The sequence below is a fragment of the Anoplolepis gracilipes genome, chromosome 12 (genome assembly GCF_047496725.1).
Source record: "Anoplolepis gracilipes chromosome 12, ASM4749672v1, whole genome shotgun sequence".
NCBI lineage: Eukaryota > Metazoa > Arthropoda > Insecta > Hymenoptera > Formicidae > Anoplolepis > Anoplolepis gracilipes.
Window position 1 is genome coordinate 8,332,237 of NC_132981.1, and position 13,595 is coordinate 8,345,831.

Genomic DNA, 13,595 nt, shown 5'->3' on the forward strand with positions numbered 1-13,595 from the left:
GTTAATTGGTACGGGTAATTTCCGATATGTGTCATCCAAGAGTTTAACCTATTCTTCAAACATTTCAGTCATCAGAAAGCTACTCTAAAATTTATCAAATGAAACGTGTAAGATAAACAAACGTATGTTAATTTATGCATTAAAATTTAATGTAAAATATTGTAACATAAAGATAATAAAAATAACATTATGATGTACGTTATATAAGGAAATTGTATGTATGCATCTCATATTCTAGTATCTCATATCTACAGCAATAAGAAAAAGTAAATATTAGCAAATTATCAGGATGCTTTCTTCTACATCGTATGTTCTGTTTAAACACAATTTAAATTCTATGTATGTTAGTGTCTTTTTTGCTTACATAATCTAACTTCGTGATTTTATCTATGCATTTTATATTTGCAGTCGATATAAATACGATGATGCTGTTATGCTCCACGGAGTATTTGAACAAGTATAATTAGATGTAACAGAGAAATTATACGAGCAAGATGATGCGCTGGTTCTACATTATTGTTTTCGCATTTATTGTAAGTACCTTATTTTGCTATAAAAGAAAGAGTTAAAACTATATGTAAAGAAAAAAAGATTTCCTTATAAAGATATGTTTAAAATAATTAAAGTTTCTGATAAAAAATTAAATCATTAATTATATTACATTTAACATACAATGTACAAAAAGAAGAGAAAATTAATTAAAATAATATATAAAATATAATTGCATATAAATAATATTGCATATATTTTAGCCTGCCATCTTAGGTAAAATTACTCTTAATTCGAAACTAGGATCCACCCACCCAGAGTATAATACTTGTCTAACTGAAACCAGTACCAATAATAGTAAGTTATTAAATTTATACAAAACTTTTATTTAATTTAATTTTATTAAAATTTATGATTTGTTTTTAATAATAATGTTTTTAAAAATAATTAAGAATTGTATGATTAACCTAATAATTTTTTAAAATATATTATAATGTCTTATTTTATGTGATTTTTTGCAGTTTTTAATATTTAAGTAAAAATATCTTTGAATAGAATCATTTTTGCATAAAATAAAATTTCTTTTGTGTGTAAAGTCTACTGAAAATTAAACAAAGAAGGTTACACTTATTTGCATTTTGAAAGCTTAAATTAATATAAATATAAATCCGTATATACATATAAATCGGATTTTTTAAATTGCTTCTTGATAACAAAATTTTAAATTGTATGTATATATGTATATATACTAATATAATAATAAAATGCGTATTATGTGTTTTAGATATTCTTTTTGTTTGAATATTTAAATTTCTAGTTGTTATATATATAAGATATAATATATTTGATTTATTTTTTAAATACTAGAAATTGTTTTTCAGATGATGTGTTCTCAGTAGGAGATATATTAGTTGATAGACATAAACAACCTGAAAATGAAGAAAAACAAAGAAAGAATGGTTGTTTAATTCATTGCTTATTACAAAAGCAGGGCTTGGTAAGCTGGTACTTCTTCTGTAATAGTTTTTTATACAACGTTCAAAATTGCGAACTATATTTTTAAATAATAATAAATTTATTAAATATTAAGTATATAAATGTAATAATCTTATAACATTTTTATTTTTTGAAACCAACTTATTGATTATTAATTTTATTTAAAAATTAATATCTTTATATACTATTACATTTGATATCGATGTTAAAATATGGTTTGCGTTAAATATAATGTAAAATATATTTTTAGTATTACTAAAGATAATCAATTTTTATTCATATTTAATTTTTTCCATTTACATTTTTTAAATAATGTTAGATAGAAGAATCGGAATTCAACATAGAGAAAACACGAACCGCATTTGCTGAGAAAACAAATTATCAAGTAGGAGATGATTTCCACAAAGCTTTCGATAATTGTTTAGAAGAAGGTATAATACAATATTATATGCATATTTTAATTTTTATAATAAAAATAAAGTTCTTAGCTACTACTAATAGAAAAATACTTATAATATTCATTAAATATGTTCATAAACTTAATATTAATTAATTTACATTTTGCTGTTTTATGTTATAATAAGCATAAAAAATTCATAACATATAATACTTTACTTATATTTAACAATATACTTCACTTTTTCGTCACTTTTACTATTTTGTTTATAGCAAAAAATATTGAAGATAAATGCGAGAAAAGTTTAACTCTAGTGACATGTTACTTCAAAAGTAAAGAAAAGCTTCTTTCTGAGAGAGGACAACATACTTCTGGAGAACATGAAGAACCTGGAGAAAATGAAGAACACAAACATGAAGAATAATAAGTATAATTAACAGTAATCGGATATTATCGGTGTTTTATTATGTTATCCGTGTAATTATTATGTTAATCTCTATAATAAAAAATAAAATTTTCAATAAAAAAATATGAATAAACAACTTTCGTGTGTATATGGATTATAACTGAATAAAATAATGCCAATTATTTTAAAATAGCACAAGTTTTTAGAACTTATAAATGAACCATTTAAATACGAAAAAAGTTATATAAATAATAAAAATATAATTAGAGAGAGATAGAAGATAAATATATTCTTTTTTTTATTTCCATTTTTTTGTTTATTTTATAATTACTGTTTTTGTAGACTAATAAAAATAATAATTATGCAATATCGCGTTAAGAATATTTCTTGTAATACAATTCTGTATTTTTATCTTAATGTGTAAGTTATAAGATTAATTAAAAGCACATGCAGAAAATTTATTTTCTGCATGTGAATTGTATTTCTTTAACTTACGTAATTATATCACATTATTTAAAATACATATCATTAAAACAAACACAGTTTATAACTAAATTTTTCTTTATTTAACTTCGTAACTTCTATGCTTACTTTATCTCATGAACATTACATCTAAAAATTGAAAAGTGCAACACTTGCAAGAAAATATGTCAATACGCCTGTTTTTACTTGCGTCATAAGACTGGTGATACTATTTTGCGCGTATCTAAGTCAAACTTTTTGTTTAGAAAAACAAGATAAGAATGTTAGTCAACAAATTGTATGTGGAAAAAATACATCTGTTGAAATATATTTTTTACTTGCAATAAAAATTGTATTTAACATAGACATACAATAGAGATCTACATTTGCTATTGTTTCATATTGAGATACTTTCCGATATATTATACTAAAATAAAAATAACAGATTAGATAATTGTGACCCGCATTGACAGAGCATTTTTTAATATATATTATAAGATAACTACTTAATATGTGATATTATTAAATTATTAATAAAGCATAACTACTGATTGTATTACTCGAAAATATTGTGCTAATTATTGACTTCAAGAATATTCTCAAGAATATAACACTGCTCAAGAGATTCTGATTATCTGTCACTACAAAGTATACATTTTTATTAATTATCTGCACATAAACTTATAATTGTTGTGTTATCATATATGTACAAATATTATTTTACATTGTAAAATTTCAAATATTTATATTTATACTTAATAATACTATTACGTTTTTATGTCTAAACTATATAAGTTGATTCATAAACGCAATTTATATAAAGAATATAATATTTTTATAACTCATACAATATTTTATACAAAATTGTATTTAATTAATCAAATACATACAACCAATATATAAATAAGTTATTTTGTTTGTTGCAGATTTTCACACTTATATGTATCACTTTAATTATTATTGTAAAAATATATAAATATAACAAAATAAATGTTGAATTATTGAAAAAAATAATAAACGTGTAATTCGTATATTTATTTTGGCTAATTAGTTATATATTCGCCATGGATGAATTCTTTTGCTAGAATAAATGGTATATTTAACAGTAATATATAAAAAGATTTAAAAAGCAGATTGCAATAAATAATAAAATTTAGAAAGTATGTAAAATATTCTAAAATTGTTTAAGAGTTTAAATTATTATATTAGTAATAACAAATTAAAAGTAGACACACCCTCCCCCCCTTACACACACACATCAGTTTCCTATTTTCTAACGAAATATATAACGTAGAATATCTACATACAGTCTTCAATTAGAATGTTAACGAATTTTAGTAATATATGAAATTTGCGTACATCAATACTCTCAGTTAACTAGTATCTACTCGCAATAGCATTCATTCATAATTTAATTAGTTGTATTAGATATTTTTTATTTAATTCTAAAAAATAATTTAATATCTCTTAAACGTTGGTGTCTATCTACAAATAACTTTTTTACTTTTACATAATTTGTAAATTTATGTAATTTTAATATGTGTGTAATGTTTTGCTATTATTTTTCTATAGAACCTATATAAATAATTATAATAAGATATTATATTAAAATAATCCTGCGCAATATCAAATTATGATTAAAAAGCTTTCGATGCATGTAGCACGTTTTTCTAGAGAAATTGTGTATAAAATGTGCATAAAAATTTCATACACGTGTTGATATGAAAAGAAACTAGAGAAAAACAATTTTTAACCTTCTACTTCTCGTATATAAACATCAGAAATAAATGCGAACAAGATGACACGATATCAATCACAGATTAAGTGTTAGTCATACATATTATTGTATAATTCATTTGTTTTCTCGCGAGATTAAACATTTATTAATCTTATTATTTTATTATACTATTCATATGAATTTCCTATTATCATTTCAGAATATGTTTTCGTCAGGAGAATCCGCTACATGCTACGAATCTGCAATATTTTAACTTATATATATTACTTATGTACATTTTATTTAAATATCAGTCAATAAATACATATCAGTCAACAAATTGTATAAAATATGATATTAAAAAATCTTTAATAAAAAAGATATTGACAACAAAAGCTACATAATAAGTATATTAAGAAATCTATTATAATTTTTAGTATATTAATATTTTACTTTCTATGATATATACAATTAATTAAGTAAACAGCAGTTTTGAAAATTTAGTTTTATTAATCGCACACACAAAAATATTCCAACGTTAATAAACATTGAACAAAACATTGTAAAAGCCAATTATATTGCATACCTACATAAAGAGAATAACATGTATATTTATTGAACTTTTCAGAATAACAATTAGAATGCAATTAGAATGTTTTCCCCTCAATGTGTGTATTGTGCGTAGTAAAACAGTTATTTCTTATAAAATTGCATAATATCTATTGATTGATTTTAAGCCCATACATACTTGAAATTATACACGTCTAGTTCTAATCACGTCATTCCTCATTAGTACATCGCGGGTATGAATAAACGCAAGTCAACTGTAGTCATTTTAATACCGGAAATACCACATAATTGCACAAGTTCGAAACTCTTGTGCAGAGATCTTCACGTCCTCGATGTATCTTTCTTCCAGTTAACTGGAGCGGGTAATTTCCGATTCGTAGCATCCAAGTTTAATCTACTCTTTGAACATTTCCGACATGTTAGTCGCCAGAAAGCGAGTCTGAAGTCTGCCGAATAGAAGGCGTAAATGAACGGGTTGATAGCCGAATTAATCCACCCTAAACATATAAAATCATTTCTGATTATTTTATTTCATAAAATTATTGGAATGATAATTATCATGTTATACGATGATTTTAGACAATTATGATTTTGAAAGTATTACGGAAATAAATTAAAAACTAAAGATACATAAATATAGCTATTAGATAAATAAATTATTGTGTCAAATTTTATCCATCAGTTTGTATTCATTCCTGTTTTCTATTAAAAATCATTACGTAACAATTGTCTTCTTAATTTGACTTTAGATTTAATTTATATAAAAAAGTTTTTTAATGTGATATTTTTACTAATAATTATTAATAGTTGTTATTAATTATAAAATTATTAAACATATAATTTATAAGACTAAAATGAATTTTAAATTTCTGTCAAGAGGAATTGGATGGAAAATGAAGACATTATATGTAAAAAAAAGATATTACCTAACCACGTCAAAGCTGGCATAAGAACATCCGGCGGCTGCACAGGTACAAAAGGTGTTGCCAGATACAGAATAAAAAATGGCAGCCAGCATGCAACAAAACCGCCGACGACTACCGCCAGGGTACCCGCAGTTTTCGTCTCCCTAGCGACTTTGTTGATACAGCTCTGTTGATTACCTCGAATTGTGCCCAACTTTTTGCACATGCTCGTTGGTTCGGTTTCCTCGGATGGCTTGTCACATGCGACACTACTCTCGGCGCAATCCGTACGTTGCACTTTAATGCTCTTTCCACGATCAATCTACCAAAAGAGGATTCAGAATTTCGCACGTACATTTTTTATGTAATTAATATTGCAATCAATTGATCTATATACATATAAAATGTCATAATACATATGAAATTACGTTATATAAAATTACATAATACATTTATGTAATAAATATAATTTTATTGTATTATGTAATTTTATATAATGTAATTTCATATGTGTTATGTAATTTTATGTATGTAGATGTGATCGACTGTTAGCAAGTAAAGTTTTTTTCATTAATATAAATCTTTTTTATAGTTCAAAATAATATAATAATTTTTCAACACATTGCAAGTAAGTGGAAGCAAAATGTTCAATTATATCGTAGAATTTTGTCACTTTTTCTTGTTTTATTCGTTTATTTTAAAACAAAGCATCCCAAATTTATTGAATTATTATTATGTAATCTTTTGTTCTATGTTTTTTATGTAATTTTTATCTAGAGATAGTCGATCTTGAAATTTATTTAATCTAGTTAGTTTTAGTTAGAATTATAAAGTCTAGCAAATGTTTTTTTCCTTTTTAACATATTTTCCTCGTAATTTTATAAATAATAACTTAAATAAATTTTATTTCCTTAACTCTAAGTTTTTCAATTAACATTAAAATATTAACGTATTTTATTTCAAACTAAGTATATATACAAATTCGTCAAAGTCAATGATAGTCGCAAAGCTATTCATGTTAAACTTGGATTTATTATTTAGCTGACTTTAATGATAGTAGAGTGCATTATATTCATATCATTAATTGATAAGAAAATTATCATTACGCTTTGCTCTATATATTATGCAACTAATGTTTACAAAATCTGCTATTTCTTGTCTGTTTAATTTATATATTTTATATTTGTGATAAAGAAAGAAGAGAAAGAGAGAGAGAGAACGAGAGAAAAAAAAAGAGAGAGCAAGCAATTTCATACACATAAAAGCGTCAAAGTAATTTTTCATAACATTATATTGCTTGATTTTTCAGAATTTAATTTAATGAATAATAAATTGTCTGAAAGATATATTATACCCCTCATTAATTATCTAAATAATAACTACTTGAGCAGAAACAGCAAAACAATATTTAAAAATTTATCAGCGTTTAAATAAAGGTATATATTTCAATGTAATATAATATGTATGCTTTCTGTTTCATATTAAAGTTGCATAAATTACATTAATGTTGATATCAATATTTTGTAATTATTATACAAAAGATTTTGATCCCCTTTTTATTGTAACTAAAACTTTTTATTCAGCTGTTTGTCAGCATATTGATTAATTTTTTTATTGATTAATTTTTACATTTAAAGATGACAATAAAAAAACTAAGAAGTAAATTAAATATATTTTTATGTACGCCGCTTTTTAAAAAAGACAATAATAAAATTTAAATATAAATAATGTCACATTGCATATTTTTCATGAATTTTACTATCAACATAATAATAAGATTTTATGTAGACAAAGAAAATTTTATATTAAAAATTAAAGTTAAAGTGCTACATAAAACTGGAAAAATTGCATAAATTGACGTAATTTTTATAGTTTTACATAACATTTTAGTTTAGAACGATTTTTAATGGTCCAAAATTGCTACATACCATAGTAATTTGTAATATAAAATTTTCTCCGTGTATGTATAATCTTTAATATGTCTTTTTGTTTTCTAAGAAAACTGTAGTAGACAGTTTCTGTTTGTAAAAAAATTTTACAAATATTGCTATGTATTGTAACTAAATCAAGTCCAACAAAAATCTAAATAAAATATGTTGTGTAAAATAATATATAACGTATTAATTGCATAAGGTTGGATAATGCGTAAAATCCACCTTTCGCATTACGGTATTAAAATATGGACCTTTCTACATTCACGTGAGAAAACAATCAATTTTTCTAATCTTTTTTTCAATAAAATTGTGATAACAATTTCATTATTTTAAGTCGCGATATTGTCGTTGAACAAATCACGATATGCTTTGCATTTAAAGCAGGCCAATTCTTGATTTCTACGCTAACAATGAATTCTTCCTGATTGAAAGTGAGCTTTGAATTCGGAGCAAACTCATAACTTAACAAATTTTATCGTTATCGTAGTTTCGTTTAACTTGCTGCTGTTATGTTTGTCATTGCGAGCACTTTAGTCTTTAGAATTGTTATTTTTTTTATTCTATTTTTCTAGACGGTATCCTTTTTAAATTTAATTAACGGAAAATCTTAAGTAAAGGAAAAACATCGTATATTGTTTTAAAATGAATATTTTGAGAAGATGTTTTATTTAACAAAAAAGCAATTTGTATAATTAAAAGAATTTCTTCAAGAAACAAAGAAAGACTTTTTTTTCAATTATACATGGAATATAAATAGATTATATCATTTTTTTAATTACGTTTTGTATTATGTGTTCTTATAGATTTTTAATGAATATTTATTTTTTTTTAAATATTTGTATATATGTATATTGAAATTTTTATTACTCATTTGAATGTTTATTATTTTCAATCATATTCATTTATGTATTATCGACGGCATATAATGATAAAGAAAATATTGATCGAATAGAATCTCAGCAACGAGTGATTAATATCTTGCCGTCAGAATTAGCTGACAATATCATCCATTGAACATACAAACAAAGCGTAATGTTAGGAAGATTAATGTATAGGCAGGTATAATCACAGGAAAATTAAAATAATCTTACTAATATTATATCAAAATTTTTATATATATTCTAATATTATATAATAAAATTCAACTCTATTATAAATCAATAATAACGCTATTATTTATTAAAATTGTAAAATGTAAGAAGAACATAAGCATAATCAATCGTATTGTGATGTTTTCCATAAAATATTTTCCCATAATTTCAAACTAAATTTTATTAATTTAATTAAGAAAACTTGTTTACTCACATGATAAACACGATGCAGTCGTATTATTCAATTCTATCAAATTACATAGTAAAAATATCTAATAACAAATAAATATCTAATAAAAACCGTTACATAACATAGAATATACAAGAAATAGGACTGATCTTATACAGATGATCTTCGATCGCGTCTCTAGAGAAGGTCTTTAGAGACGTCTCTAGGGAAGACTAAATTAAGCAGTTCTCACCGTAATTTTACGACGTGATCGGACATTTTCCACCTCATTGGTCGTCTCCAGATTTCTATGTCTGCTCGCTATGACGCACGAAATTCTACCGTACACATATAGCATTACCAGCATGGGCAAGAAGAAACTACCCATCGCTGAAAATATCACGTAAGAGGAATCCATATTATAGGAGCACTTTTTGACATCGCGATTCGTCGCACGCGGGAAGCAACCTAATAAAGGTGGGCTTGTTATAGCACCAGCCATTATCCATACAGCCACGATCATCACCCCAGCCAATCTTTTGCTCCTACGTCGACGACTATATAACAACGGCTGAGTTACGGCCAGATACCTTGAATAAGAAACGTCATCAATAACGAGCTGGATTCACCATAATTTTATAGATATAATGAACGATTACAGATCCAGCAAAAATATAATATTGCAGAGATATGCTTTATTAATAATATGATGAAGTATTCTTTCGTTCTAGAATTTTTGAAGCATTTTTATTATATTTCTAAAATTAAATTACAGAAAGAAAAGGAAATGTCAAAATTGTATTTCTAAGATAGAAATAATTGCGTATGATGCAAATTTACTTATTGTTAATATGTAACTAATACATACAAGTAAGATACAAAGTTAGAAGTATTTTATAGTGTATAGAATATAATACAAAAATTAACTTAAATTAAGATAAAAGTTGCAGAAAAAAATAAAAAAATTTTAATTGCTAGGTAATTTTTTACTTTTTAAAATTTGATTTAATTAAAAGCTTTTATATTATAAATCTATTTTCTTATTATCTTGTAATATAATGTAAAAATTAAAATAATTTATAATTATATGCGTGTATATGTATACATATTATATAATATTTTAAATATTAATATCTATCAAAAGAAAAAGCTATAGAAAATAAAAAGAGAAGATGACTAAATATATAAAAAGTCGCTTTCAGCGAGCAATATTGACTTGTATAGTTGTAACAATAAACTGACATACTAAAAAAATATTTCGTTGTTTGAACGAATTTTCTACCAACCCGATATTCATCTGCTCTTACCGTCGTTTTTTTTTCGCATGGAAACTCGTAAAGTGCGGATGTCGGAGAATTTACGGTATGTGTGAATTTCCTTTTCTAATGACGTGAAAATCTATTCGCAAAAGGTAAAATGGCTAACAGGGTGTTCTCCGATAATACCGCTGTCTACGTGACGAGATTTGAGAATGCATATTATCGAATTTACCTGTCTATAGATATGGCGCATAACGACAGAATACTGGCCGTGCAGAGTAGAATGTCAAGGGAGACCCAAGAGTCACATAGTACCTCGCCTAATTCCCAAGTGCCTCCTGTAAGCTTCATTAAAGAAGATATTCTATTTGATAAAAGCGTAATTAATTTCTTACACGATAAGAAAGATGTGCATAAAAATAAACGATATTTCTTTGTTCTCGGTTGCATAACGATAATATTAACGATGAAAAGTCATAGTCGAAAACATTATACTTATCTGTCTGCAGAGTTATTAAATACCAACAGTAATTAAATGCTGTTCTAAATATTGTTACGATAGTATGGGTGGCGCAATTTGTGAATAATGTATACCATTCGCGGTATACTAGGATCTTGTTTCTTGACAGCTTGGTGAAAGCTCATAACTTAGCATTAAAGATAAATTAAACTTTTTGTTTATTATATTTTAAATTTTGAATAAAAACACGTAGTACGTACCTGTAACAGAACCGCCGGTGGCATCACAGCTAGACCGACTAGTAAATCCGCTGCGGCGAGACTGGATACGAAACAATTAGTTACGGACCGTAATCGCCTGGTAGTAATTACGGCCGCGATCACTAAAGTATTGCCGACCTGTAATAATTAAAAGGAAGGAAAATTGCAAATGTATATAATCTTAGACAATTAAAAATTATTTTTACAATTAAATTTCATATATTTCATATAAATTCCATAAATCTTTAATTTTTAATTGTTCTACATGTATGTAAAATTCTAAAAACTATTCGATATATTTATATTTACATCTTACATCTTAATATTTTATATTTTAATAAGACATTTAGCCATTAATACGTTGATATAGAAATACATGTAGAAATTTTAATATCAAATCATGCATATGCTTACTATAGTAACAATAATTAGCATCGTGAATAATCCTGCTAGAACAAGATCGGTCCAGTCGGGTAGGTAATATTCCGTTTCCACATCTCCTTCATCCGCCGATACTGTGCGATTCCATTGATAAATGTCCCCATGGTAATCAGCTGTTTGATTTGCCATGACGTTCACCCTCGATCCATAGATAATAATTTCTGTTTTGTGATGCGTATATTTTGATACATGATGATTTCTAAGACGAATCCATATCCTAAATATGATACATATAAAATATTAACCATCTCTAATAATTTTCAATTTGTATAATAAAAAAAAATATTATAGAATATAAAGTATTATTATAGTATTATATTACATTATATTGTAAGTTTAATTTTGCTTTTATTATAGACAAAATAAATACAAACAACATATAAATAACGTATATTGTGTTCTTTTATACAATTTTTATTTCTATATTCTATAGTTAAATTTTGCATACAATTTATTTGTTAATATTTTAAATAATCAATTTGACAAACAAATTCTGCATGCAGAGATCAACAAGAACATTTTTAAAAAGTGTGCGGTATATTTAATTTAATTTTTGTAAATTATATTTTAGTTATATTTTGTATTAATCTTTTTATTTATAATAAACAGAATTAAATAATGTATTCTCTTTCTTCCTTTTAATAGTTAAAATTTGCTGTCAAACAATTTAAGAAAATATTATTTGATCGTTCTGTATGTATATAATATCTGCATTATGAAATCAAAATATTATTATAGTATTATATCAGAAACGGATATCAATAAGTTAACGACAAATGTTTAATAAGCAAATTTTTAACAGAATATTTTTAATGCCATAGATATGTCAATATATATCAACAAATTTAGTTCTACTGACAGTCTGTCGACATAATTGAAAAATTAACAGACTCTGTACTAAATTTGTAGTTTTTTACTGAGAAAAATTAGTAAACATTTGGCAAAATCTATTCGAACAGAACTAACAACTTAGCTAACTGGGTAGTTTCTTGGTCAAAATAAAATAAATTTTATTTTTTAAATAAACGTTAGATTTTATTTGCGACGATAGTCTATTTTCAATATTAATTTGAAATGCAGAATATTCAGCATTAATTCATATTATAAAATAATGTATAATCTATAATGTATTAAATATATCGGCAGAATAAATTAACAATAACGGTATTTGATCTTTACGACGTATAATGTGTTATTGTTATGGCATTCAGCATGTTAGTCGCATAACGACAGTCAAGCAGTGGTGTGAGACACTCCATGCATTAGTTAATTTCTTTTCAAAACGTGATTGTATTTCGAAAGAATTTATCATAATCATTACAATTGACTAATTAGTTTTTAATAAATATACCTATAACTGTCGTGACATAACTGTCTTTGTCAAAGTGCGCACTTCTCGCGATTTATTCATTTATTAATTCATTTATTAATTTCAATAGAAATTGAATCAAAATTAAAGTTAAAAATTATACATTATAGTTTTCTTGCAATCTTTACTGGCTATAATTATTTCTTTTATAACAAAGAACTTAATTAATATATCAATCACGTTTAATAAATAATTAATCTATAATTTAAAATATATATATGTAGAGAGAGTATATTCCGTGTATAAGTGTTTCATAAAGGTTATTGTTAGATAGTAAAAGATTGTTCTATTGAGATTGTTAGAAATTTCTAATATCTTCATACAAAGATACTAGAACTATTAAAATATTGAAAAATGTCACAGATAAAATTTAAATATATTTATAATATTAAATTTAAATTTATTTATAAGAAAATTTAACAAATTATACATTAAAATTATTTTCAAAAAAAATTGAATGTATTTTTATAAAAAATAAAAAGTCAAATTAAAGTTATTTTTAAGGCAAATAAAATAAAATTTATTTTTAGAAACATTTAAGAAGCCTATTAATTATAAATTTATCAGTTGTGCGTGATATCATTGTACTTGTAGAAATTAAAATAATATTATTTCGAAGGATACATTTTTTGCAATAATATTATTTCTTACAATTTTTATTTTAATTAAA

At 24.6% G+C, this 13,595-nt stretch overlaps 2 protein-coding genes across 2 annotated transcripts in view; one reads left to right on the top strand and one right to left on the bottom strand.

Annotated features, from left to right (window-relative positions):
- Window positions 1–402: 402 nt before the first annotated feature.
- Window positions 403–3,317, top strand: LOC140671773 (pheromone-binding protein Gp-9-like). The gene is made up of 5 exons (XM_072903360.1): window positions 403–533; window positions 753–846; window positions 1,371–1,486; window positions 1,805–1,916; window positions 2,155–3,317. Exons 1-5 carry the CDS (start codon window positions 495–497, stop codon window positions 2,304–2,306), a joined length of 513 nt encoding a protein of 170 aa, XP_072759461.1. The 5' UTR covers window positions 403–494; the 3' UTR covers window positions 2,307–3,317.
- Window positions 3,318–3,706: 389 nt separating this feature from the next.
- LOC140671772 (probable G-protein coupled receptor No18) overlaps window positions 3,707–13,595 on the bottom strand; it is a 44,475-nt gene continuing 34,586 nt past the window's right edge. Inside the window, exons 2-7 of the mRNA XM_072903359.1 lie at window positions 11,530–11,773; window positions 11,116–11,253; window positions 10,628–10,740; window positions 9,390–9,726; window positions 5,964–6,264; window positions 3,707–5,534 (exon numbers count right to left, since the gene is read on the bottom strand). Of these exons, the coding sequence (XP_072759460.1) occupies window positions 5,359–5,534; window positions 5,964–6,264; window positions 9,390–9,726; window positions 10,628–10,740; window positions 11,116–11,253; window positions 11,530–11,773 (1,309 nt within the window). The 3' untranslated portion in view covers window positions 3,707–5,358. The remainder of the gene's footprint in view (window positions 5,535–5,963; window positions 6,265–9,389; window positions 9,727–10,627; window positions 10,741–11,115; window positions 11,254–11,529; window positions 11,774–13,595) is intronic.

Coding starts and splice junctions, on each gene's coding strand:
- LOC140671773 (XM_072903360.1), top strand. CDS start 495: ATGATGCGCTGGTTCTACATTATTGTTTTCGCATTTATT. Junction 534..752: donor TTATTGTTTTCGCATTTATT/GTAAGTACCTTA, acceptor CATATATTTTAG/CCTGCCATCTTAGGTAAAAT. Junction 1,487..1,804: donor TATTACAAAAGCAGGGCTTG/GTAAGCTGGTAC, acceptor AAATAATGTTAG/ATAGAAGAATCGGAATTCAA.